Consider the following 26,694-nt stretch of genomic DNA (forward strand, 5'->3'; position numbering starts at 1 on the left):
ATTCTGATCTCAGCTGTCATTCTTCCTTTCTCCCTCTCTCCCTCTCCTTCTCTCTCTGGTTGGTTTTTAAAGGGTTGTCATTGTTGTTTTGTTTTGTTTTTGTTGGTTGTCTCTTGTGTTTTATCTTGGATAGTTTCTAGTGCCGTGCCTTCAGTGCTGTGTGCTAATCTCCTAATGTGACTCTAACTATTATAAATGTCTAGGGAAATGGACACATTAGAGAGAACATTATGGTTCTAATTTCTTGAGTTGCCTGATAGACTTTTATAGAGAATAAAGTTTTCTTTTTAAGAAAAGGGCTTCTTTGGGCTCTGCCTGAGACTAGATGGTTCTCTGTGCTCTTACAGCTAAGCGAATAGTACTACAGTCCACAGTCCCTCTGGCCCAGCGTCCCCAGGGTACCCCTGGCTTCTCTCCCCCCATACCTTTCCCCACGCTGTGTCCCACATGCTTGCCCCTGGTCTCTGCCGCCATTCTGTGCTCAAGCACCATCAGCTCTTTCCTGACTGGCAACCCCGCCCCCTCCTCCCTGCTCTTTGGTGCCTTTCAGTCTCCACCTATGATCCCTACAACATCTCCCAACTCTTAAAACATCTGTGGGAGCACAGCCTTCCTTCCCTTACTTTCCAGCTGTTTCAAGTGAGCCTCAGATGCCTTCCTAGACCATTAAGATTTTGGTGTCTGTCCGCTCCTCTGTCTCTGCCATGACCTGGTGTCTGTCTGTCTCCTCTCCTCTCTGTCATGACCTAGTGTCTGTCTGTCTCCCCTCCTCTCTGTCATGACCTGGTGTCTGTCTGTCCCACTCCTGTCTGTCATGACCTGGTATCTGTCTGTCTCCCCTCCTCTCTGTCATGACCTGGTGACCTAGACTATTTCTCCCTTTTCTTGTTCTGTTGTTTCAAGCACTGACCACAACACAGAAGAAAAGGACATTTTTCCTTGTAGTCCAATGCAAGAGGGAAATAGAGTCATTTTTGAGGTTGATTTTTTTTTTTTCCAGAACCTCTCACCTATATCTGAATTAGCAGATGTTCAAGACCCTTGTATGCAGCAGCCCAAACCCTGTGCATGTCCTCTTCCAAATGCTGTGAAGAGAGGCTGCTGTGTTGTCTCTAGACAGTCAGTACCGATGCACACCCTGCCACCCCCCACCCTCACCTCAGCTGTGACATGGCTTAATGTTAGCAGGGAGCACGTGGTAGAGGGGCTGCTTATTTCTGGCAAAGGTTGGGGGAGGGGGTTGATGAAGTTCAGGGTTCCAGTGTCTTCTTCAAGCACATCCCATGGCTTAGGCTTTGCCACCTCCTGTTAGTGCCACAGGCCAACCAGCAAGCCTTGCACCCAAGAGCCTCTGGAGGACATTTAAGATCCAAAGCAATACTGCTGTCTTAGGGTAGCTGTCTTAGGGTAGTCTGGCATTCACTTCCAGGTCAGTGTGAGGTTCTGTGAATCTTTACTTCCGGGTCAATGTGTCGTTTTATGAATCAGCTTTAATTCTCAAAAAGTCTCTGCTTTTTTCCTGACATTGTCTCGTGTGTGTGTGTGTGTGTGTGTCTGTGTGTCTGTGTCTGTCTGTCTGTCTGTCTACTAAGCTGGGAAGGGGTCAGTTGGAGGCCAGGCTACTCGTATTTTCAGACCTGGGGTCCTGTTTTGGGGCAGTGAAGAGGAGTGAGAACACTGCTCTTCACAGCTGCCCCTGGGGGTTAATGTCAACAGGAAATGATCCCTCTTGCTGCTCATGATGTGGTCCGAGTAGCCATACTCACTTCAGGCAGCTCCCTGCGGCCGGCTACCTGTTGTTGAGGCTGGGGATGAGCTGATTTATCAGTTCTCTGCTGTGGCAGCGTACCTGGCTTTCCAAGCAAACTGCCGCTCTCTGGGTTTGGCGCATAGCGTGTGAAACTGCGTTCTTCCCTAGGAAACATTTATAACGCACCTCTTACCTTTCAGGCACATCGGGATGAGATCCAGCGCAAATTCGATGCCCTTCGCAACAGCTGCACTGTGAGTATAAAGATACGGAAGATGAGCAGAGTAAGGCAGAGGGCAGAGGGAATCTCGGGCTTCCTATGACAGTGACTGATCTTCCGAGCTCTTTTTGCCTTGAAGACCATAATGCTTGGTTCTGTTTTAGTTTTTCGGGGTGGGGTGGGGTGGGGGAGGGCTTACCTGTTTCAAGGATGCTAAAACCATTTAGGTTTGGGAGGGGCCGGAACGGTTAAGAGTCAGATATTCCTGGGTGTGGGGGCACGCACCTGTAGAGGTAGCTGAGGCGGGAGAGTGGAGAGATTGAGGCATGACTGGGCTACATAGTGAGAACGTAACTCATAATAGAAAGCCCAAACCGTTTATTTTTCACCCTCACTCATACCCAGTGAATAGACCCGGCAGCTTCAGCCAGCTTCAGCCAAGCTCTGGCGGGAAGCTCATCCCCTCCCCTCCCAGTGGGGGAGGGCCCAGGGCCCATGCGGGCAAGGCACTGTCCAAATGCCAGGGACTGGCTTCCTATGCAGCTTCTCCAGCCCATGGCCTCTGCCAAGAGGGAGGGCCAATTAGTTCTCCTGTGGACCAAGAAAATACATCTTCCTAGCAGAGAAAAATCTGCTTTTTTTTAAAATATGTAAATTCACAACCTCGGACCCTTGTGGGTGACATCGCTTCTGCAGAGAGTTCCATCACCAGACAAGCCCCAGTCACGGGTTACATAATCTCATCAAGTCGGTGGAAAAGCAGGCTCTATTTTTGATGAAAATGAAGGACAGAAATAGGTCCCTTTGAGGAGACAGGGACGCTCTCCTTATTTGTGCTTCTGTGCCTTTGGTCTTTTTGTGGCTCTCTCGCTCCTCAGTGGTCCTGTCCCTGCTTGTACTATTTACGTCTGTGAATTTCCAGAAACGTCCCCTCCCACGCATGTGTGCGTCTATCTGTCAGACTTCGAAAGGACCCCTTCCCGACTAACTGGGGCATTCGGTCTTGGGTACACTCCGTCAAAGTTTGCATCTTAGCTACCCACAGTATAGCCACAGCATCCATGCAGCTACAGGATGTCTCAGCCCATAGGCGGCTCCCGCGGCTCACCCGTGAGGTCTCTCCCATGGGCCTGGCAACGGTCTGTTCCCTTTCTGTTTCCTTGGTTGTTTTCAATGTGTGATGAGGACCATATCTTGGCTCGTTCTCCAAAAGGAATTAAGCTGTTAGGGAGGGTCCCCATGGGGGTCCTTTGGTGGATGTAGGCACTGATCTCTGGTGATCAGGGGTGGAACTGCTCGGTCATGAGACTTGTTTGGTCTGTGTGTGGATGTGGTGGGGGATGGGCCTGCCTCCAGACACTTGTCAGCTTCCTGCTCCCCCTTCCTTGAGGAATTGCTGGATTCTGATCCCGTTCTTGGCTGTCTAGTACTTTTGCTTTCTTATTTTTGCACCAGTGGTTTTCTTATATCACACACACACACACACACACACACAGAGCTTATGAGTGACCACAGAGTAACATGGGTCCATGTAGCCCAGGCTGACCTCCAACTTGCTCTCTGCTGCCCCAGCCCCCCAAGTACTGCAGTTTCAGGCAGAGGCCACCATTCTTTCTGTCCCTGGAACCCTTTGCAATATACTTAAATATCTTTTAGAACAAAGGGCCTACAAAGAGAAAGATCAATAGATTCAGTCCATAAAAATATAATTCTCTTTTTTTTTTATTCAGAATATGTCAACAATGTTCAATGAGAAGTTAACCAATGTGAGACCCTCAACAGAACTCTCTAGAGGGATTGTAAGCTCGTATAGACTGATAGCGATCAACTATCTAATTCATAGGGGAAAAAAAAAAAACATGAACTGTGTGTGACTCCTTTAGATGACTAATCCTTCCTTAGCCTTGGATGGTTTTAAGATGTATCAGTCAGTTCATCTAATTTGTCCCTTTTGCCTAAAGACCCTGTTTCACTTCCTTTAGTTTCCCAGCATGAGAACTTAAGCCATGTTTGTATATGGTTGCTGTGGACCGGGTATGGAATAGACTCGGGAGGTGGGGGTGGGGTTTCAAAGTGTGTGTACACACAGGAAACCAAACAACAGGGTGGGAATAAGAAACACAGCCAGCACCCTTCAAATTTGCCCACTACCCTGGGGAGCCTGGTCGCCATTTATAAAATTGGAAGCTTGGCTGTAAGGGAACCTGCGGGTATGTGGGATTAATGTGATTTCCGGCTTAACTTACGTAAATGGCTGTACTTTCTAAATTTGATTCCTGCGAGACAGTGACCCCCAGTGTTTGTTTCCTTTACCGATGGCATTTGGTGGTCAGGCTTCTGGGACCCCTTTCCAAAGGTGGCAGCGGCTGTGGTGGGGCACTGACCTAACAAAGTCACTCCACGCGTCAGTCAGAATGGCTGGAAGCCACAGTGGTCCGAGCCATGTCCTTTAAAGTGGCCTCTAGCAGGCTCCCATTTCCTTGCTGTAAAGTGGGGCTAACCTACACATCCTCGTTTCCAACATGACATTGATCCCAGCTCACGGCTAGTGTCTGTGGTTTGGGAGCTGGGTGAGGGACGATGGGGAGCTGCCTGGTTCTGACAAGGACTTGACTTCCAGAAGCCGCAGGACATCAGCACAGGGACCCCTGGGCATTGGAGGCCACGCCTCCAAGGCTCCCGCCCTGCTGTCCTAGTGCAGTGCATTCTGGGCTTGACCCTGGGAGGACTAGGTTTCCTGGTTTCTCCTGTTGCCGTAAGCTCCTGGCGTGAGCTTTGGTTTAGAGAAATGGCCTTTCTACTTTAAAAAAAGCCCAGAAACTACTGCTTCAAGGCATTTAGCCATAATCATGGGTCTCAGTGACACAGTCAAGTTCAGTGTGGCTTTGAGGATGCCCTGGGAACTTGTCCCGGGTGTCTCACCCCTTTTGGGGCTGTCCACAATTGCCTCTGTTACTGGTAAGAACCCCATCATGACTCAGCCTTGGGGAGCGCCCAGTTAGATGGCAGAACACTGCGGGCTCAGACCATTTCTGTGTTTTGAAAGGATCTTTAAAAAAAGGATTCAATTTCAATCTGGCACCTAAACCCCTCCCTAAGTCTGTTTTAGAGGGGAGTTGGTGGGCAAGCATATGACACAGCTTTAATTATGAATCAATCTGTCAGCTATAAGATTAAAAATAAATAATATGCAAATAGCTGCCTTCGGGAAAGCAGGCATTAAAATAGGCTGTCAGTCCCGAGCCTTTCCTGCTGATGCCTGTTGTTTGGCTCCTCACCCTTCCACGCCATTGGTCCTCTTCCTCCACAGGCTCTTGCTCTCTGTCTCCTGGTTGGGTGTAAGGGGTCAGCATGCAGTTCTGTGATGGTGAGGTTCACAAGGTTTAGCTTTTTTGTTTTGCTTTTGATGCAGAGTAGGTAGTTTTATATTCTCTCTCTTTCTTAGAACTGCACCAAGATCTCTTCTCTACAAAACAGCCTACAAGAAAACCTGGCTGGCTGGCCCCCCATGTGAGGAGGCTGCCCCAGCCCTGTCTTTTTTTTTTTTTTTAACTGTGAAAATAGAACTAGGCTTTCCATTTATCTTTTCTTTACTCCTCTGCTCTTGGGGCCTAAACTGTTAATGAACTCATAAACTGTGTCAGTAAACAGGCCATCTGCCCTCAGTGTGGAAAGAACTGACTCATGGTCACAAAGATAACCTAAGGATTCTTGCAAGTTACCTGGTCCAAAAGCAAGAAGGCCACCAGATACATTGGCACACACCAGCAGTCGCAGCCCCAAGGAGGCTGAAGCAGGAAGATGTTGGGTTTGAGGCCAGTCTGCTATATATGTCTCAGAGAAACAGAAACAGGAGGGGGTTTGAGTAGTTGGAATATCCCTGTCTTCTCTGTTCCAGAGGGCAGCATCCTGCAGACATAAGACAACGGAGTCTCAAGTCTCAGGGCTGGGCTCAGGTTTACTGCAGCCTTTAAAGTCCTCCATGACAACAGGCATGAAACACGACACATGCTTCTCTCTCTCTCTCTCTCTCTCTCTCTCTCTCTCTCTCTCTCACACACACACACACACACACACACAGCACACACAGCATACATGCTCTCATACATATATACATACAGCATACATGCTTTTACATGCAGGACACATGCTCTCACATGCATGCACACATGTTCTCATACCCATGAACACATGCAGCACACGTGCTCACATGCTTGCATGCAGAACACATCCTTTTATACATATGAATACATTTGCATTCAGCACATATGCTCTTACATGCAGGACACATGCTCTCACACACATGAACACATACAGTACACATGCTCTCACACATGAACACACAGCACACATGCTCTCAACCACATGAACACACGCAGCACACATGCTCTCACACACATGAACACACACAGCATACATGCCCTCACACACATGCATGCACACTACACTTGCTCTCATACACATGAACACACACAGCACACATGCTCTCACACACATGAACACATGCAGCACACATGCCCTCACACACATGCATGCACACTACACTTGCTCTCATACACATGAACACACACAGCACACATGCTCTCACACACATGAACACATGCAGCACACATGCTCTCACACACATAAACACACGCAGCACACATGCTCTCACATACTTTGCCCTCATCTAGTCAAATGAGGAAAATGAGGCAATGACAAGTACAGAAGTAGAGATCAGATGCTGGCATAACGCCGAGAGACAGTTCCCTCAAAGACCCTATGACACGGGGAACAGAGGGACTCTTCCTTCTCCAGCAGAGCTGCCTCGATAATGGAAAACCCGGACCTTGTCACCTCATTAGTTTTTCTCGGGTTTCTTCTTCCGCTCTTTATAATCTTATTTTGGGCAGAAGAGAAGAGATGATAGAAATGGGCTCATAATAAACTTTTTTTCTCCTGTGAATCAAAGAAAGAAAGTTGGTACCCAAAAGCTTAAATATAACCTTGAATGGCAAGGAAATTATACATTCTCTGTGAATAGAGTTTCTGCAGTTAATCTGTTCCTCAAGAGACTTTCAGAATGAAACAGCATTTTGGTCATTAGTTTATAGCCCTGTATCTCTCATGCCACAGGACTCAAACAGATACAAGGTAGTGAAAAGTAAAAGATGAAGGATGTAGTATATTTCTGTGTCATAGACAGAGAAACCTACCTGAGTTCAAACTCACCTGGAGTTCTGGAGTCCAGCAGGCCTGACCGTTTGCCCCATTCTGCTCTTTCTCCTCAGGGAAAGGGCAGGGAGACGCAGATCGTTAGGTGAGACTTTTACAGCATGGGCCACAGACTGAGTGGCAGGGTTGTGTGTGTAGGGTGAAGATGGGCTGGGTGCCTGCCACTGTCTATCTTGACTTAGCTGTGGCACTGGAAGGTGACAGATGCAGGAACTATTTGAGGCAAACTATCGGGGTGTGTGTGTGTGTGTGTGTGTGTGTGTGTGTGTGTGTGTGTAGCACAGCGCATGATTCTTGTTCCAGGTTTCTGAGGAAGCTTTTCATCCAAGATCCTGACCAGAGACAGGCTCCATTGCCCATTCATAGCTCATAATGTTTCTCTACGAGCACATAGGACCCAACATGGGTGTCCATGTTCCAAACAGGCTATTAGGCCAGTTCCCACCCCGAGAGGCTAGCAGCTCGGGGGGCAAAAGGGCTTTCTGGGGTTTGTCAAAGGAATGTCTTTAATTTATGCTCTTTAATTCTGTGTACCCACCCAGGAAGGCTTGTGTATGTGTGTGTGTGTGTTTTAAATTGATCAGTAGGGTTGAAATAAAGAACTAGGCACAAAAGCAATGCTGACAGATCATGAGCTGTGTCCGTTGTAGGTGTGGAAACGGTTAATAATTGTAGGCTTAAAGATGTTTCCTTTTCATTTACTTCTTTTTTGTGTGTGTGCGTGTAAAATTTAATTTATGGCCCACGTGCCTTATTCTAACTATTACGAGAAAATTACCCTTAAACTTCTAAAGTATTTTATATAAATGTTCTCTGTGAGCACTGATCCTTAAGCTTCAGCAAAGAGAATAGACCAGCCAAACGCACTGAAATTGAAGTCATTCTGCCATTGAACAGGGAAATAATTTAGTAAAACCAGATTAAATCTCTCTCAATAAAATGACAATTTCATATACTTGGAGAACTCACTGCGTAGAAGAATCCATTAAAGCCGCATCGCGATGTGGTATTGTATCCTCCGAATTACCCAGGCTCCCCTTAAGAGTTCTTCCCCCTCTTTGTTACACGGAATTAAATTCACTGCTTGGGATTTTATTCAAATAGCCCTTAGTTATCTTTCATTGTGATTCTTCTCCGATAAAACTTTATTTCGCTTCCCAAGGCTGTGGCCGTGGCAGTGGTGGTGTCCTGTGGGCTGTGTCAAGGTCTGTCTCAGTTTAATTAGATGTCGATACCAGTCGGTCCCCTCTCCTTGACCTGCGTTCCCCTCCATGCCTAATTCTTCCTGCTATTAACTGGATCTCACTTGAGCTTGGCCTATCCATTTAGTCCTTGGTTGACTGGCTCTTGCCATATTTTCTAGATAGACCTCAAGGTAGAAAGGAGACATCTCCCTGCCCCTGTGTGGGCTTTAACTAATGAGTTGGCAAGGGAGCCTGGGTTTGGCATCAGGTCAGATAGCTGCACGTTGGTTCCCGTTATCATGAAATGTGACCCATCACGCTACAGCCTTCCAAACCACCAGTTCAAGCCGCATATCCTTGCCTACAGTGAGCTTTTCTGATGCATTTCCCCCGCCCCCACCCCACAGGTCATCACTGACCTGGAGGAGCAGCTGAACCAGCTCACCGAGGACAACGCCGAGCTCAACAACCAAAACTTCTACCTGTCCAAACAACTCGACGAGGCTTCCGGGGCCAATGACGAGATCGTGCAGCTGCGGAGCGAGGTGGACCATCTCCGCCGTGAGATCACGGAGCGGGAGATGCAGCTCACCAGCCAGAAGCAAGTAAGAGGGCAGGCTGGGCCCTGGGGTTCCTGGAGGACCCTTAGGATTTAGAAGGGTCTCAGAGGGAGGGGGTTGTGTCTGGGGGGAGTTCCAGGACCAGGCTGGCTCCTACAAAGGGGCTCCTGGTCAGTTCCAGTTCATAGCCAAGGGTTCAATTTTTAAAAATGGCTTATAAAAGTGGGCACTGGGGCTGGGTGTGGTGGCGCACTCCTTTAATCCCAGCACTCAGGAGGCAGAGGCAGGTGGATTCCTGAGTTCAAGGACAGCCTGGTCTACAAAGTGAGTTCCAGGACAGCCAGGGCTATACAGAGAAACCCTGTCTCGAAAAACAAACAAACAAACAAACAAACAAACAAAAAAAGTGGGTACTAGGGCTAGAGGTGATTGAGAAGTTAAAGAGCCCTTACTGCTTTTCCAGAGGGTGTGAGTTCAGTTCCCGGCCACCCTCATTGGGTAGCTCACCACAGTCTGTGACCTCCAATTCCAAGGGATTCAACAGTATCTACTGGCCTCCACAGACACATAAATAAAAAGAACTCTTTAAAGCAGATACAATTGGATTTTAAAGACAGGGTCCCACTGTGCGGCCCTACCTAGCTGGAACTTCCAATGAGCTCTTGGCCTTCTCCTCGTTGCTGGGATTTTGGATATCTGTCCCCCACCTCCCTGCCCGGCGACTGGCTTTGGGTTGTACCCCTCAGATAGATGGTAGAACCAGGTGACCATTGGTCCATTGTCCCCATCTGGTCCCCTTGGGATGTGGGAGAGGAAAACCAACTGTCTCTGAGTCTGCGGTTAGGAACTTAGGCTTCTCTGAAGCTTGTCTGACCAAAGTAACCTCTAGGAATCCCCGTTTGCTACAAGGCACAACTCAGTGCTCCTGATTTGCAGACGATGGAGGCTCTGAAGACGACGTGCACCATGCTGGAGGAGCAAGTCATGGACCTGGAGGCCCTGAATGACGAGCTGCTGGAGAAGGAGCGCCAGTGGGAGGCCTGGCGGAGCGTCCTCGGCGATGAGAAGTCCCAGTTCGAGTGTCGAGTTCGAGAGCTACAGAGGATGCTGGACACCGAGAAGCAGAGCAGGTGGGAACCTCAGCCCTTTGTAGAAGCCCAGTACCAGGTGACCACCCCTGAGTCCCCGTCCCCCCACCCCCCAGAGCTTCAAACGGGGCAGGCATCTGTCCTGGTTTCCTGAGACTGAGCTAGCTGTCTTCTGGGATGCAGGACTTTCAGGGTGACAACCTGGCTGTAGACCTGACAAGTGTCACTTGAGTCCTGTGGTGGCAGTTGGCGTGCTTTTATTCTATGCAGAGTCTCCAGAAGTCAAGGCAAATACAGACACAGTGCTTTCGAGTAGCGATGGCCTTACCAAGATTCCTAGCCCAGCCATGTCACCACGCATTCCCCAAGCTTTGAATCTTGCTCCTGAGGACCCTCTCCTCTTCCTTCTGTTCCCGAGGCCTGGTGCCTCGAGTTACCTGGGGATCCCTTGTGATCTGTACGTAGGAGGGTGCTCTGTTTTGTAGCACGAGGGCATATCTTGCCTGGTTTCTTCTCACTGGATGCCAGTAGCAACTTATTACTCAAGCTGCAACATCCAAAAAAACAAGCCCCAGAAGTCACCCAGCGTCCCCTGGGGTGAGCCTGGGCTGGCACTCACTCCTTCCTCTCTCCTCTCTCCTGTCCCATCCCCATCTTTTCTCTTTTAAATAGTAGTTTTATATATACTCCTGCCCAGTGTTCAGTTCCTCCCTGCTGGGCCCATCTCAGCTCAGGGAGCTCTGCTCCTGTCAAACATGCCACCTAACTGAGGAGGCTTTAACGCCCTGTTTGTAGCCCATGACAGGACACAGCTTTATTCTAACCATGTTATGTAAAAATGACAAGAACTTATCGTGAACCCCGAGGGTCCTGTCTCACTTTCTCACGTGGGCGAGCACTAGCCCGTGGCTTCATGTGTTTTGTTTATCCTTCATCTCTGCTGATACCAGACCCCTCCCCCCAAGCCCCGTGGGTCTCCTGTCATCTGGGTACCCTCATCAGACTGTGTCAGGGTCATTTTATCCCCATGATGACACTCAGTGGCTGTAGGATGTGCAATAAAATAGGCTGTCTGAATAGTCTGATTACTAGTGGAGTTAAAAGAGAAAAGATAGGAATCGAACGATGTGAACTCTCAGATTGCAAGAGAACCAGGAGCAACAATTGCTTTGTGGGGTATTAGGGTGTGTGGTGCCATTTTAAAAGCCTGTCTAGGCTTTCTAGGCTCCCAGGAAGTGCTAACCACTCCCCCCACAGACCCCTCCCACCCACTTCCACCACCCCCATCCTTTCCCGGTTCTTGTTTGATATTATGTAGCTGGGCAAAATATACTTTTAAAATCATTGTCCTCACCCTCAAGAAGCCGACACCCGCCTTCCCTTGTCTTCCCGTATCTTTAGTGAGAAATAGATTCGTGCTTCTGGTGGAGAACAGGGAGATGTGGCCTCTGGGAGGCGGAGCTGGGGCAAGTTTAGGAGCCAGCCAGTGGGTACATCCTGGAAGGCCAAGAGTTTGTGAAGTAGACCATCACCACCCAGGAGCCAGAACTCAGAGGCAAGAATGCGCAGGACTCAGATGCGGGACGAGAAGTGATTTCTCCCCCTTTTACATTTGAATTTCTGTGTTCTTTAGTGGATACATTTGTCAGGTTCAACCTTTTATGAGAACTCAGAACCCTTAGGCCTTTCTTGTGCTCACCGGAGAGAAGACGTTCACTAGAACTCAATTGGTCTCCCATGGTCCACTTCACACCCTGGGACCTTGGTGGCGGTGTGGTGGGGGGCACTCCCTGATCTCTGCCCCACAGGGAATCTGGGCCGCTCTAGACCCATCCCCATTCAGTCCGGTTGCATTTGAGAATGGCTTTTTCCTCTTCAGCCTTTCCAGTCGGTCCCCACAGGAACTTTACTGCCGCAGGGCAATTTTAACCCAAGTCTGAAGTGGGTCAGATTTTTGCTCTGTAAGCTGTCAGGAAGGAAGACAGCATTTAAAGGTAGAATCCACGGTTGGGATTCCATCCAACAACCTGCAGCCTGTTTAGAAACGGGCCAGCCTTCTCCCTTCGGGTCTGGGGCCTGGGGCTTCTGACAGCAGGCCTGTGCTTCTCTGGCAGGGCTAGGGCCGATCAGCGGATCACTGAGTCTCGCCAGGTGGTGGAGTTGGCGGTGAAGGAACACAAGGCCGAGATTCTTGCTCTGCAGCAGGCTCTCAAGGAGCAGAAGCTCAAAGCCGAGAGCCTGTCGGACAAGGTCAGCACACGCCCCTTCGGCTCTGTAGGGAAACGGCTTCATTTCCTCCTTTAAAGGCAAGGTTCACACGAATTCAGACACAGCCCACGGAAAACATATTTCAAAAGCATCCCGTTGCTCACTCTAGAGACGGCAGATATGACTCACCGTGGGCATTGTTGGTTGGCAGTGGCATAGCTGGGTGAGCTGGGTGTTGGGGTTCTCCTGGTTGAATGGTGAGTTCTTAACATCTACCTCCCTGGGCCCCAAAGGTCCAACACTGGGTACACAACACTGTTTTATTCCTAGAAGGCTTTATAAGCCTCAGATTTTCAGAAAACATGGTGACAGTGACTGTCTCTTTCAAGGAGAACGTGGGCAGCCACGTTCACGGTGAGTCTTGTGTGGTCCATTTCCTGCCCCTAGAACCAAGTGCTTGGGACAAGGTGATTTCTAAAGGAGATTATTTGGCTAATAGCTCTAGAGGCTGGAAAAGGCCCAGATGTACTAGCATCTGCTGAGAGCCCTCTTACGTGTCACAACGGTGGCTGATACTGAGTTTAAGAAGTCACTAATGCCTGTATGGGGGGCCCTCACCCTTACTTACAGCCTCATGGAATGCTAATGTCGCCCAGAGGCCCCACTTTCAAATATCACTTACATGTGAGTTAGATTAAATGTCTAATACAAGAATTGGGATGGGGGCGGCATTCAGACCACAGTGGGGGTGGGGGGGTCTGACTAAGCACACCTGTCCTCAGCATCTTGCGTTAGGAATACTTGTGTTCTGTCTGTGCCTCTGTGCCCTGGGATGCATCTGCACGGATGCACCACTGTCGGGCGGTTTGGTGGGAAGAAGATGTAGAACAAGTGCTTGAGGGTGACGGACAGCAACCGATGTCAGAGACACGTTACGCGCACATATCCCTCCTTGTACATGTACACAGAAACAGGTGATCTGAAGGCTGCACTTATAAAGAACAATGACGTCATGTTTACGAAAAGCTTATGTTTATTACCGAGGGCCGTCGGGGAAATAACAAAAGCACAGGAAACTCAAAAGAAGAACCAACGGGTAACCATGACCTTGAGTGGTGGTGGACTTGTTTGCAGCCTCTGTTTTCTCATTCTGGTGTACACACGCACACGCTCACACACATGCAGGTGCACACACACGTGCACACACTTTTCAAAATAAATTTAGGCCTTTACTATTTATAGGCTGTTCCATCTTTTTAAAAAAAAAATCATGTAACTGGAAGCTTTTCCCGACTTATTAAATATTTTTTTAAACGTATAGTTCTGAAAAAAAAACAAAATCGAAGTCAGGCACCTAATTTAAGCATTGCCTTTGTACAGGAAATTTGGGCTTCCTCCAGTCTTTTTTCGCATATGAATAGCGCTTGATGAACATAAATCTTTATGGACATCTGTGATTATTTTCTTCCCAGAAGTTCACAGAAACAGAACCACTGGACTCAAGGCTATAGCTTGCTGCTCAAGGATAGTTCTGACTCAGAGTCTAGCTGGCTAGGGTTTTTAATAACTTTAATAATTTTTTAATAACCTGAGGAAAGTACATTTATTGTCTGGAGACAAATGAACCTTTCTGGGTTCAATGCTGCTTTTCTAGTTGGATATTAGTATTTATTAGCCGACTCCTGTCTGTCCAGATAGTCCAGTTCTGTTTTATCTTACCCGTTTCTGACACCATTTTCTCTTATATCAGTCAACCTTTCTTCTGACGTGGCAGGCCGTCGTCCTTCGTGGCTATGCATTGTGGTAGCCGCCCTCTCTGCCTTTCTGGCCCAGATATAAGATCCTTGGGAGGAGTTGGCCATCTCCCCATCAACATGTAATACGCCCCAAGAATATGTTTATTTAATTAAATTCAGACAAAGTGTGCAGGCAAATTGAGCAGCCACATCTTATATTTTTGGTTGTGAGCCTAGCCTTTAACAGCTGAGCCATCTCTCCAGCCCAAGCAGCCACATTCTTAAAGCTTGTTCTGGTCGGGCAGTGGTGGCGCACGCCCTTTAATTCCTCCGTGCTTGAGAGTCAGAGGCAGGTAGATTTCTAAGTTCGAGGCCAGCCTGGTCTACAGAGTGAGTTCCAGGGCAGCCAGGGCTATACAGAGAAACCCTGTCTAGAAAAACCAAAATAAAAAAAAAAAGCTTGTTCTGGTGACACAGGGTTTCACATCTGTCATGTGGACTATTTGTTCTCTCCCCAAATGAAAACTTGTGACTTTTATACCTTGGATATCTTTATGTGTGAAGGTTTAGGGACATCTCAAAAAAGTCTGCAGTCTCTTAACATACCCAAATGTACCATCATGGCCAATTTTTCCAAACACACAGCTCAACGACCTGGAGAAGAAGCACGCCATGCTGGAGATGAACGCCCGGAGCTTACAGCAGAAACTGGAGACAGAGCGGGAGCTCAAGCAGAGGCTTCTGGAGGAGGTGAGTGTGAGCCACCGAGGCGGTGACACCTGTGCGTGTGTGCATGCCTGTGTTACATACATGTGTGTGACATACATGTGTATGTGTGCACGTGTCACATACATATGTGTGACATGTGTGTGTCTTACATACGTGTGGGGGTGTTACGTGCCCACGTGCTTACACATGCAGAGGACAGAGGAAGCATGTTGGTGACTTGTCTGTTGCTGTCCTCTTCATTGCCATGAGATGCAGCCTCTCATTGAAATGGAAGCTCAGCATTTTGGCTAGACTAGCGAGCTCAAGAAATCTGGGTGCCTTTTCCCCCCCACCCTGAGGTTCTAGGTCCCCACCCTGGGGTTCCAGACATCCACACCTACACCCAACGTTTTGGGCGAATGGCAGAAGTTCCAGCTCAGGTGCTCCTTCTTGCATAGGAAGAATTTTTTACCCACTGAGTGTTCCCCCCCCCCGACCCCCCACCTCCTGATCCTCATAAGGTTTTGAAAGAGGAAATCTGTTATGTTATATTCAGGTGATTGGAGCTAAGTTAGACATTTTAGAACTACAATTTTCAAGGTAGAGTAAGGGGAGTGTAGAACACTTTCTAAAGCTTGACACAGTAAGAGTGTCTCTCGGAGGCCAGAGCATCTCTGGTGCTTGTGTCCTCTGATGTGACACTTCTGCCGTTCATGGCGGTAAGTGTGCGCCCACCAGAGAGGTTCACTGAGCAATGGCTGAGTGAGTATTGAGTCGCATTGTCTGTAGAGTCGACAGTTAAGCTCCGAGTTGGTGGAAGGTCCATGCCGATGAGCTTCCTACACAGGGCAAATGTGTAAGAATGTCACGAATGGCTTTTGAACCTGGACTTAATTCAGTTGAAAAAGAGTTCTCTGGATCTTGAGACTCAGGGTGCCAAACTGAAGCTGATCTCCCAGCACACCCCTCCTTCCGTTCCCTGGCTTTTCTCCTCAGAACTGAGCATTGCTGTGTCCATTGGTGAGGACCTTCCTTCCCCATCCAGAGTCTCCCGCCCAGAGTCGCAGATTCTGCCTTCTCACTTAGCTTGACCTCCAAGGGCAAATGTACTTCCTGTTGATACCCAGTGAAAAGATGGGCTTGAGAAGGCTCTGTCCAGACCCCAGTGAGCCTCACAGTTCACTTAGCCAGAATCCCAGGATAATCACGTGGACAGAGCTCCCTGGGTGCCCTGCTGGTGGCTGTAACTGGACCGTACTGTTCTGTCTGAGGGAAGTAGGGAAAAGATTGCGGATCTCACAGTCTGCTTACACACGGTGTCTTATAAAATCACACCTTAATAGCCACAGCTGGGCACTTGGGAAAGTTCTGGAGGCAGGTGGTGGTGTCAGGTGTGCAGCAATGTGTTCGTGTGACCGTCCTTAATGCCACCAAGCACACTAAAATGGGGAGTGGGGTGACAGCACAGCTGGTGACCTGCATGCCAATACAAGCATGGGGTCTACCTGGGTTGGGATCCATTGCAGTGCAGTGGCTTGTCTCTGACTCCAGTGCTGCGGAGGCATAGTGGAGGCATTTCAAAGATCTCTTGGAGATGGGGCCCAAGTATAAACATGAAATTCCTCCTTACATCATATGCGCCACACGCACATAGAGCAGAAGTGATGTTAGACCACTACTACATGCGGTTCTGGGGCTTGAACCCGGGACTGGGCAAGCACTCTATCCCAGGCTGTACCCCAAATCTTTGCCTGGTGGTTTTAACGGCCCATGTTTTGACTGTGCCTATCACATGAGATCAGTTGTGGCATTTTTCTACTCAAGAAATTTTGGGATTGGGAGCATTTCTAAATTTGGGGGTTTGCTATTGCGAGTGCTTGACCTGCAATAGGACCTGTCAATCTGCCAGGTGCTCCTTTCTCTGGGATGAATAGGCAATGTTCCCCCATTCTGTTCCCGCATGCGGGGAAACAGAAGCAGGACAGACATAATTGAGGCTCCTGAGTGCCCCATTTCCCATCTGCAGAGGGCAGGCTGGCCCGGACAGCTCCGTGCTTAGTCCAAGGTTACACGGTGACTCAGTAGCAAAGCCAGGAATAGCATGCTGAAGCCTGACTCAGCCCCACCTTCTCACTCAGGCTGAGAACACTCCGGATAGATATTTGAATAGACATCTGGCCAATATCGATCTGAACTGGAACTCTCACACATCATCAAAAACCATTACAAGGCAAAAAAAAAAAAAAAAAAAAAAAGTAACCCTTACCAGTCAGAACATGTTGGGATCCTGGGTTATGGTGTGTGCTTCATAAGTTTGGCCACACCCAAAGGGCTATCCTCAAGGGACAGAGACTTTGAGAAGAGACAGACTTTGGAACTTTTAATGTTGCCCAGCCCAAATCCCTCTCATGACTGACTTCCCCTGGCAGATCAGCCCTTTGGAAGTCCTGCTGGAAATGAGGGTTCATTCACCCATTGGTTTGTGTCCAACACAGGGAGGAAGGTCCCCTCCCCAGCTCGTCACACAGGCAGGCTCTGTGGTACTCAACCAGGATAGCTGCAGAGAACATGGACATCACTTCCTAGTTTCCAGCAACCCTTAATTCCTAGAAAATCCTTTTCTTATTTTGAAAAGCATACGGCTGCTGCCAAGTACTTTGAAGCTAGTATAGTATCAGGAATCAATATTAATAGTCAAATTTGCTTTTATTCTTATTGACGCGTATGTGCCTGTCCATATGTGTGTGGGTGCCTATGGGAGCCAGAGAGGACATTGAAGTCCCCTGGGCCTGGAGTGATAAGCAGTGGTGAGCTGCCTGACGTGGACGCTGGGAACAGAGCTCGAGTCCTGTAGAAGAGCATCAAGAGCTCTTATCACTGAGCCGTCTTTCCAGCCCCACACTATGCATGGGAATGTGGCTTTACTGGCTGAGTTGTTAATTGCCCAGTGTCTAAAGGGCCAGGGTTCAACTCCCAACAGAACAAAAGATAAAAGTCCAACACACACAAAACAAAAACAAAGAAGTCAAAAACCAACACACACACACAATACTCACGAACAACAAATGTCTGTCACTAACACAGTTACCACATGTCTTAGTCCCATGCATGAATTTGTTTGTATTGTTCTTGCAGGAACCCCATGGGAGACCTGTGTTCTTTCTTGTCCCCTGCGTGGCGCGACACTAGCATGGTCTGTGTGTGCTCCTTATGTAGTGAAGGATTTCCATCTCTCGCTCCAGCTCAGCAAATCCTGAGAGTCACTTGGCTCTTTGAGTTACTGTGCCATTGAGGCCCCTTAACCTACGAAATCATGCCTGTTGGTCCACAAAGTTTGTTCTTGAGCGTCTTCCCACACCATACTTACTTAGCTGATGTTGTGAAAATGCCGTCCTACCAAACCGTTTCTCCTTCGCTCCAACCCATCCTTCCTGCTCCCTACAGTTGTTCATGCTCCAGTTCTGTCACCAGCCACCTCTCAGTTTCCTGTCACTCTCATAAAGTGCTCGGGACAGGTCTAAGCACATCACCAAGGTCCACGTCCCCAAGGAGCCCTGGCCCACAAGCACACCCCACTTAGTCTCTCTCCGGGCAGCGGATAGATAGATAGATGGCTTTGCGCAATATTCCACAGAGAACAAAGATCTCTTTCCTCTGGCTTTGATTATAGTAAATAAATAGCCAGTGGAGCATGGATGTGTTTAGTGTAAAGAAATATTTTTGGCCCAGCTGTCACCAGGTGGATCATTTGTGCCCGTGACATGTTTCTCTTGGTTCCTGCTTGCTAATTAATGTCCTTCTAAAACAGTGGAGGAAAGGAAGGAAGGAAGGAAATCACTTGAACTTCACGGGACCAAAACTTCCCTTCAAGGCAGCATCCTTCTTAACTGGTTTCTTTTTTTTTTTTTAATAGGACTTTGGTTTATTTTAGAATGCTAAGCTATGCGCCTCAGGAGTGACTTCGCTCCGTGTTGGGTCAGATGCATGATTGAGCCAGCCTGCAGGAGGAAGTGTTTATTTCCGCTCAGAGCTTCAAAGGAACCGTCCATCTTTGCGGGGAGGGCTTAGAGGGGTGGACACCATGGCAGCCAGGAAGCGGGAGCAGGAGATGGAGGGTTCAGGGCAAGACACAGTCCCCAAGGATGTCTGGCTTCCACACAGGCCATGCCTCCTGTCACTTAGCTCCTCCTCAGGCTACCAGTGTCATACTGGGACTCCATCAAAGGCCCACCAGGCCAGAGCACCTAAGATCTAACTTCCTGGGAACTCACCTCCAAGACACCCAGACACGCACCACTAACCCCCTTCCCACAAAGCCGAGCATTAATTAAGTTGAGCCATCTCGGGTGCTAAGTGCAGCTGGGCTGGGCTGGCAAGAAAGGCAGATGGGGAAGAAGAGAAGGAAGAAGGACAGACATAAGGACAGACACAGACTGCCAACATCTACAGGAGCACCTACTGTGCGTGACAGACACTGTCACCTGGGGAGGCGGGGTACACCACCCACTTGGGAAGAAGGAAGCCTGGGCATGGCAACATGCGTGCGACAGAGTCAGGATCTAAGCCAGGATCTAAGCAGGGTCCAGATTCTACTTAACACAGCTCCGTGCCTCTGGCAGTTGTTACCATAGAAATGGGGAGCAAAACACAGGCAGGAAGCAGGGAAGGAAGAAGGCCAGGGCCAGCCAGCTCTGAGGCCACTGTGCCTCTTGCTCTGTGGGGGTTGGGGACTTGGGGTGTCAGCCTTGGACTGTTTGAAAGCACCCACGATGATGTGTATTTTGCTTTCTTAACTTGCTTTCCCTTAGTCTGCAGAGTCTAGCCCACGAAAGACTGCAGTAGCTGTGGTTACACGATCACCTGGGGGTACATGAATCAAACAGGGTCTCCCCGGACGGCACACATTTAGACAGGAGCTGCTTGACTTACGTTTTAATTAGATTTTCTTTTTTTTCAACTCAAACTCTCTCCAATGAAACCGAATTTTTTTCCTTGGGTTTGACCAGCTCCTGTTGCATAGCTAGGTTCTTCTTCCTTTGTCCCCACACTGTAGAAATACATCCTCTAATTGTGGCTATTTATATACACAGGGCCAACCTTCAAGTTAGGGCTGTTGTGACTTGTTGTGCACACCACACAGCCTGTACAGTGGCTTTTCTGATCAGCCACTGAGGTCTAGGACACTCCCAAGTGGGACAAATGGAGCTGATTCTCACTGTTTCGCTACCAGCTCTGGGCTGTGCTCTGAGGTGCCAAAATGGCTGCCTTTGTAACACAGAATGAGCGCAGGCCAGGACATCAGCTGCCTTGCAGTATGAAATTACAGGCATGTGGCCTTCAGGGGAGTCCTAGAACCCTCTTTTTCAGCCATGTCCTCTTGTCTTGAAATAGAGACCAACCAGCAATTCTGGGAGGAGTTGCTCTCACAAGGGAACTTCCTGCGTCACTCAGGAAGTCAGTTGGGGAACGGGATCGGGGTGGGAGCGGAGCAGCACCACGTGCGATGTCAAGCCTCTTGCCATCCCCTCCGTCTCGCCAGCAAGCCAAGTTGCAGCAGCAGATGGACCTGCAGAAGAACCACATCTTCAGACTGACACAAGGGCTGCAGGAGGCGCTGGACCGGGCCGATCTGCTGAAGACAGAAAGGAGCGACCTGGAGTACCAGCTGGAAAACATTCAGGTGAGGGCCAGCAGGAGGCGCTGCGGACACCTGCTGCCTGTTCCTGCCCCTCCCACTCACCCTCCTCCCTCCCTGCCTCTTCCCTCCTCCTCGGCCGCCCCCAGTACTTCTTTTCGGTTGTTACTGTCCTTTGGTTGTTTGGTGCTCCGACATTCAGTCAGGGCAGGAACCATGACCCACGGAGCCACCTTGCTTTCCCTACTTGACCGTTCATGTTCTTAAAGCACCAAATCCAAACATAACGCTTCTGCCCGCCTCTGAGGCCGTACTTGTTCCCATGGATTTTAGGTTCTCTACTCTCACGAGAAAGTGAAAATGGAAGGCACAATCTCTCAGCAAACCAAACTCATTGATTTCCTGCAAGCCAAAATGGACCAGCCCGCTAAAAAGAAAAAGGTGAGTTGTGATGCCCAACAGCTAGGGCAGGCGATCTCGCTCTGCCTCCTGTGACTCAGTAGCTACCACTGTGACTAGTAACCTCACGAATGAAAAAAAAATGTACATTTTTGTTTGTTCTGGGTTGAGAACCCCATCTAAGTCTAACCAGAGTGGCCTTTATCACGGGCGACCATTGATCAAGACCAGCAGATAACCGCTCTGTCAGGGAGTCTTGTGCTCTGCTCCTGCAGAGAAAGCTGGGCTGGAGCAGGGGGTCATCTGCTTATGCACAGGTTGAATATTAGGTCTGAAGGTTACATGTGTCTGAGAGTTTAGCAGATCCCGCTTCCTGGGACTCTAGGGCATGTGTCATCTACGTGGGTCTCCAGGAAGCACTCGGGATTGATTTAGTCCATTGCTTTTTATTTAGCTTCCTTCTTGGGTCCCTTTCAAGACACAATTTTGCAACGTAGCTCACGCTGGACTTAAAACTCATGATGGTTTTGCCTTTGGAGCGCTGGGATTGCAGGCGCGCCCTCCCATCGTCCTGTGCAGTTAAATGGCTCATGGACACAGGAAGTTGAGGTGGCCTGCTTTAAAACTTGACTAGACAGCTCTCTTTCCCAGCGCCATATTCTGCTTTAAACCATAACAACGGGTGAAAACCAGGATGAAAAGCCAGCTGTGACATATGAGGCCCTAGGCTCAGTCATATGAGGGGTGGTGGGGAGAGATTAGCTGTGGCCCAGGTCATATGAGGGTTCCTGTGAGGAGACTGCCCAGTCCACAGGCTCCCTACCGGCTGCAGCTCTCGTCCTAGGTTGTTGGCCAGCTCCAACTGAGCGCCAGGAAGGTTTCTAAGGGCTTGGCATTTCCTCTCAAGGGTCTTAGCACACTGTAACAATCATGGCAGCAGTGTTAAGGGAAGTCAGAGGAAGGGACCAATGGACCAACACCCTCGGTTGGCCTCTTCGTTACCCGGTTCCCGTCTGCTGCACGCAGTCCTCCAAGGCTGTGTCTCGCTGTGCTGGCCACGGGAGGGTTTTTTCATATACCATGTTATCATATATTCTTGCTAAAGCTCACGATATTTAATCTTTTTTTTTTTTATTCTGGCAGCGGACTATTGTCTGGTTGTGTTAACGTTAGGATGTTTTGTGTTCATTTTCCTGTTAATTGATTCTTTTTTTTTTTTTTGTCAGACACGTGATTCCATTTTTTTTCTCTTCTGTGTACAGTAACTTTCTGTTGGTATTTTTTTTTTTTAGTGAGCCCTTTGTTTTGATATCATCTTAGCATTTGTTTTTCGATTTTTGCTTTCTTTAAAAACAAAAAACAAAAAACCCATAACCCTCTCCCTACCCCCCTCCCCGTGTCTTGTCACTAAGCACCATGAGACAAGTTCAAGGGCAAGACGGACCTCTGACCCATCACCACCTCTCCCAGCTCCATAGTCCATCCACCCTCATTCCTTTTTTTGAGGGGCAAAGACTCTCGGGAAATGGCTCTCCAGTCTTGGGAATGCTAAAGGACGAGGTGGTGGCAGTTGAAGCATCTTTAACCCTCTCGGTGAAAACCTCCGCACCGCTCCTTTTGTTTTTTTCAGCTGACTGGAATGGGCTGAGGCTCAGCCTCCCCTCCCCTCTCCCCTTCATATGCCATTTTTTTCCCAAACACACTTACAGTGAGTATATGCCTGGCCTTGGTGGCTTGCTCCTCCCAAGTCAGCTCTCCTTTAGCCTGGGTCTCCTCCAGTACCAGTTTCTAGGAGTTAGGAGATATCTCTGTTTCCATTGCTAGGGTTTATTTAGTCGACGGAAAGAGGACCCTGCTTTGCCCACACAGGTTCCTCTGCAGTACAATGAGCTGAAGCTAGCCCTGGAAAAGGAGAAAGCCCGATGCGCGGAGCTGGAGGAGGCCCTTCAGAAGACCCGCATCGAACTCCGCTCTGCGCGGGAGGAAGGTAGGAGCTCTCAGAAAACCTTCAAAACTACGGAGCAGGCCGAAGACCGTTCCCCACGAGACTGACCAGGACTAGTTGAGCATCTCTGCGGGCCACGGGTTTTCATTCCAGGCGTGCCCCTAGTCTAAAAGTTTTGCAGTTGCAGAGTTAGCACAACATCTGCCCTTTTGGTTTCGGGTCTTTGAAAGACTGCTGCGGGCAACCTTCTTAGTCTGGTGCCCTAGGTGGCTGAGCCCCCACTGAAAGACCTTGTACTTGGTGTCTCCACAGCTGCCCACCGCAAAGCCACGGACCACCCGCACCCGTCTACGCCAGCCACTGCGAGGCAGCAGATCGCCATGTCTGCCATTGTGCGGTCGCCCGAGCACCAGCCCAGTGCCATGAGCCTGCTTGCCCCACCATCCAGCCGCAGAAAGGAGTCGTCAACTCCAGAGGGTATGCTCTTGTCGCTGTTTTCTACTGTTAAAACATCTGAAATCGGGTCGTTTATAAAAAAAAAAAAAAGAAGTTTGTTCGGCTGAGAAAGTCAAGAGTGTGGTGCCAGCCAGCATCTCCCAAGGGCAGAGGGAACCGTGTAGCTAGACAGGGCATGGCAGCCCAGGTCATCCCTGTTCTTGTAAAATCCCAGTGCAGTCACGGGAAGCCTGTCCTCATGGCACCAGTCTAAGGTTACTAGAAGTCTCCTTCCCTGTCTGTTACCCTGAGTCTGCCGTTACCACAGCAGCTCATGTTAGTATTCAGTCCCAAACCTGCTAAGATTATGTTTCAAGAACACGAGACAGTCTGGTGGTGCACACCTCTAATCCCAGCCCTCAGGAGGCAATGGCTGGTAGATGGCTGTGAGTTTCAGGCCTGCCAGGACTACACAGTGAAACCCTGTCTAAAAGCAACCACTGTGAACCTGAGAAAACTAACCTATGTTCCTTAGGTCCACTTTTAGAAATCTCACCAATGTGGTCCTACATGCAACCTGCAAGCTACCTCGGTGTTGTTTAAAGTACTCTGAAGAGTGTATTAGATGTGCTACCCTCTGGCAAAGAACTTAGCAGTATTCCATGTATGGGTGGGTATAAGAGTCCCCTACCAAACCAGACCTGCCCGTGCTGCATAGCTGGGGAGTGAATTCTTAGGAAATAAATGAGTGGGTGAAAGGCCACTTCAAATGTGACCAACTGGCGGCCAGTTGCTAGGACCACTGACCGTGTAAAGGGTTTTCTTTGTGATCTCAAAAGTACTTTTGGTCACACAGAGACAAAAAGGACTTTTGAAAAAGGTGAGGAAGGTGGTTTGAGGAGCCTTGGGGAAGCAGTGGCGAGCTGCCAGTCAGCCCCTGACTCCCTGCCAGCCTTCTTAGGTTGTAAATTTTGATGACACTGCCTTGTTGCTGTGTTTATGGGACACTTTGGTCAGAATGCTTAACTCTAAAAGTCTTCCAGATGGGAGAGAACCATCATTGTCTGCCAGGTGTTCATTGTCTGCCAGGTGTCCACTGCCAGGTGTTCATTGTCAGGTGTCCACCGACAGGTGTCCACTGACAGGTGTCCTGGAGCAGGTCTCTGCTCACCATGGCTTCCCATGCCCCTGCTGGTGTGTATCATACCCTCTGGGTATTGCTGTGTGCATTTGTGTCACATCACATCACTGGCTCCTCACAACTTTCTGAGAAAAGAAGAGGGGGCGGGCTCGGTGAGAAGACCCCAGTAGAGCTAGGTTTGGCATACGTTCTGAGCTTCTCCCTGTAAAGTTGCCTCTGGGTCACTGTTGATGGAGAGCCAGATAATGGGGCATGAGATGGGGAATAGAAATGTAAGACTCAGTTCTCCAGACGTAAAAAGTTTTGAAAAAAGGTAATTTGTGAAAAAAAACCCTGCACATTAAAATAATTCTTTAGTCAGCTCTTAATTTAATAACAAATTCTGCAGTTCATAATTACTACTTTTAAACTGAATTCTTTAAAAAGCACTAGATCTATCTTTCATGACTAAATGTTTACAAATAAGGCTGGTGGGACACACCTTCAGTCTCAGAATTTTGGAGGCAGAGGTGGGGACAGGCAAATTGCAGTGAGTTCAAGCCAGCATGGTCTATGTAATGAATGAGTTCCACACCAGCCAGGACTCTATAGACAACATCTCTCCCTCTCCCCACCTCTGGGGACCACTAATCTACTTTCCCTCTCTGTGGATCTCCCATCCTTGGTCTCTCAAACGCATGGACTCGTACTCCACGTAGCCGTCTGTGACTGGCTTATTTTCCAGAACACAGCGTTCTGTGGGATCCACCCACACTGTAGCATGTCACTGCCCTGCCAGTTTCTTTTCTTTACATGGCTAAATAATATTTCATTGCCTGGGCAGTGCGTGTTACCCATTACACTGCAGAGGGGCACTTGAGCTGTCTCTGCTTGTTGGCTGCTGTGAGCTGAGCCACTGTGAGTGATGCGCAGTTTTCATGTGGGTGGGTGTATAGCTTCTGACCTCTTGGGCATGAAGCTAGGAGTGGAAATTGCTGGAATAATGTATACCTCATAGTCTATCTATAGCTTTTGGAGGAACTGTCCTCCTGGGCCCTAAGATACCACTTTCCATGCCCCCCCCCCCAGGGATGTGTGAACAATGCCATTTCTCTGCTTCTGCTTCGACTCTGGTTTTCCATTTCTCAGACTCTAGACATTTTAGCCACATGGCACCTTGCTGTGGTTTTAATTTGCATTTTTTCTAAAGCCTAATGACAGCTAGCAACTTTTCAGGTGCTTTGGGCCTGTTTTCCCTCTTTGGGGGAATAGCTAGTCAAAGTACTGGGTCGTCAGAACTCCTAATAGCTTCTTGGAGCCGATCTTAGCAGAGACCGTCTCTCCTGTCCCTTGGCGTCTCTCTTCACTTCCGGCTAACCATTTTTCCCCCCTTAGAATTCAGCCGGCGTCTGAAAGAGCGTATGCACCACAACATCCCTCACCGGTTTAATGTGGGCCTGAACATGAGAGCCACCAAGTGCGCCGTGTGTCTGGATACTGTGCACTTTGGACGCCAGGCATCCAAATGCCTCGGTAAGAGCTGCAGCTGTGTGTCCGCTGGACTCCTCCATGTCTTCGTCGGGAAGATTGGTCAGGTGGAGGCGATGTTCTAAACTGTCGCATGATACATTCACCGCCAACGCTTTTCCCTTCAGTGGGAGGGAGGAGCCTGCTTTTCCTCATGACCTCCACATCAGTGTGCAAAGTGCCTCCACCTCGGTTAATTTTTAGGCAGCTTCGTATCAGGCCAGTCTCTCCCCTGCTGGCTTGAATGCCATGAACATGCAAGCATGTTCCTGCACACGGCTCTGTGGGCAGCGTAGCCTGAAGCCAGGAAACCTGGGCCAAGGGCAGTGGCTCTCTGTGTCCCTGTTGAGGCTTGGCACCTGGGGAAGTATCGGGATGGCTTGAGTGCCCGTCTTCCCTTGTAGTCCTGCTGGGGGCGGAGAAGCTCGGGGCCTGGCTGGAAGCCCACTGCGTGTCTTCAGGTTCTCCATTCCTCTCCTCTAGAATGTCAAGTGATGTGTCACCCCAAATGCTCCACCTGCTTGCCCGCCACCTGTGGCCTGCCAGCTGAATATGCCACACACTTCACTGAGGCCTTCTGCCGGGACAAAATGAACTCCCCAGGGCTCCAGAGCAAGGAGCCTGGCAGCAGCTTGCACCTGGAAGGGTGGATGAAAGTGCCCAGGTACTCTGCAGGGTGGCCACTCTCAGGGCGGGCGCTGGCCGGAGGGGTAACAGGGAAGTGTCTTTGAGGGAGCCCCTCCCGCTTGCTTCTCCATTCTGAGACATTTTTCTCTCGTTCATCTTTCTTCCCCCAGAAATAACAAACGGGGACAGCAAGGCTGGGACAGGAAGTACATTGTCCTGGAGGGGTCAAAAGTCCTCATCTATGACAATGAAGCCAGAGAAGGTAAATTAGTCATTCGGGAAATGTCATTGCACGGGGCTAACCCAGGCCTCCGAGTGTTGGAGTGAATGAAGGCTTT

The 26,694-nt window shown here is 49.2% G+C and overlaps 1 protein-coding gene across 16 annotated transcripts in view; it reads left to right on the forward strand.

Annotated features, from left to right (window-relative positions):
* Cit (citron rho-interacting serine/threonine kinase) overlaps nucleotides 1-26,694 on the forward strand; it is a 163,238-nt gene that overhangs the window by 115,743 nt on the left and 20,801 nt on the right. For 8 of the 16 annotated variants that reach the window (XM_085837071.1, XM_085837070.1, XM_085837073.1 and 5 more), the window contains 12 exons: nucleotides 1,951-2,004; nucleotides 8,776-8,973; nucleotides 9,865-10,058; nucleotides 12,131-12,266; nucleotides 14,606-14,710; nucleotides 20,208-20,348; nucleotides 20,637-20,744; nucleotides 22,527-22,689; nucleotides 22,960-23,124; nucleotides 25,598-25,735; nucleotides 26,213-26,393; nucleotides 26,527-26,618. In XM_085837071.1, the coding sequence (XP_085693197.1) occupies nucleotides 1,951-2,004; nucleotides 8,776-8,973; nucleotides 9,865-10,058; nucleotides 12,131-12,266; nucleotides 14,606-14,710; nucleotides 20,208-20,348; nucleotides 20,637-20,744; nucleotides 22,527-22,689; nucleotides 22,960-23,124; nucleotides 25,598-25,735; nucleotides 26,213-26,393; nucleotides 26,527-26,618 (1,675 nt within the window). The remainder of the gene's footprint in view (nucleotides 1-1,950; nucleotides 2,005-8,775; nucleotides 8,974-9,864; nucleotides 10,059-12,130; nucleotides 12,267-14,605; nucleotides 14,711-20,207; nucleotides 20,349-20,636; nucleotides 20,745-22,526; nucleotides 22,690-22,959; nucleotides 23,125-25,597; nucleotides 25,736-26,212; nucleotides 26,394-26,526; nucleotides 26,619-26,694) is intronic. The other 8 variants (XM_085837077.1, XM_085837078.1, XM_085837075.1 and 5 more) reach the window with 1 other exon arrangement.

The sequence above is a fragment of the Mus caroli genome, unplaced genomic scaffold (genome assembly GCF_978045245.1).
Source record: "Mus caroli unplaced genomic scaffold, Mus_caroli_1 scaffold_4, whole genome shotgun sequence".
Lineage (NCBI taxonomy): Eukaryota > Metazoa > Chordata > Mammalia > Rodentia > Muridae > Mus > Mus caroli.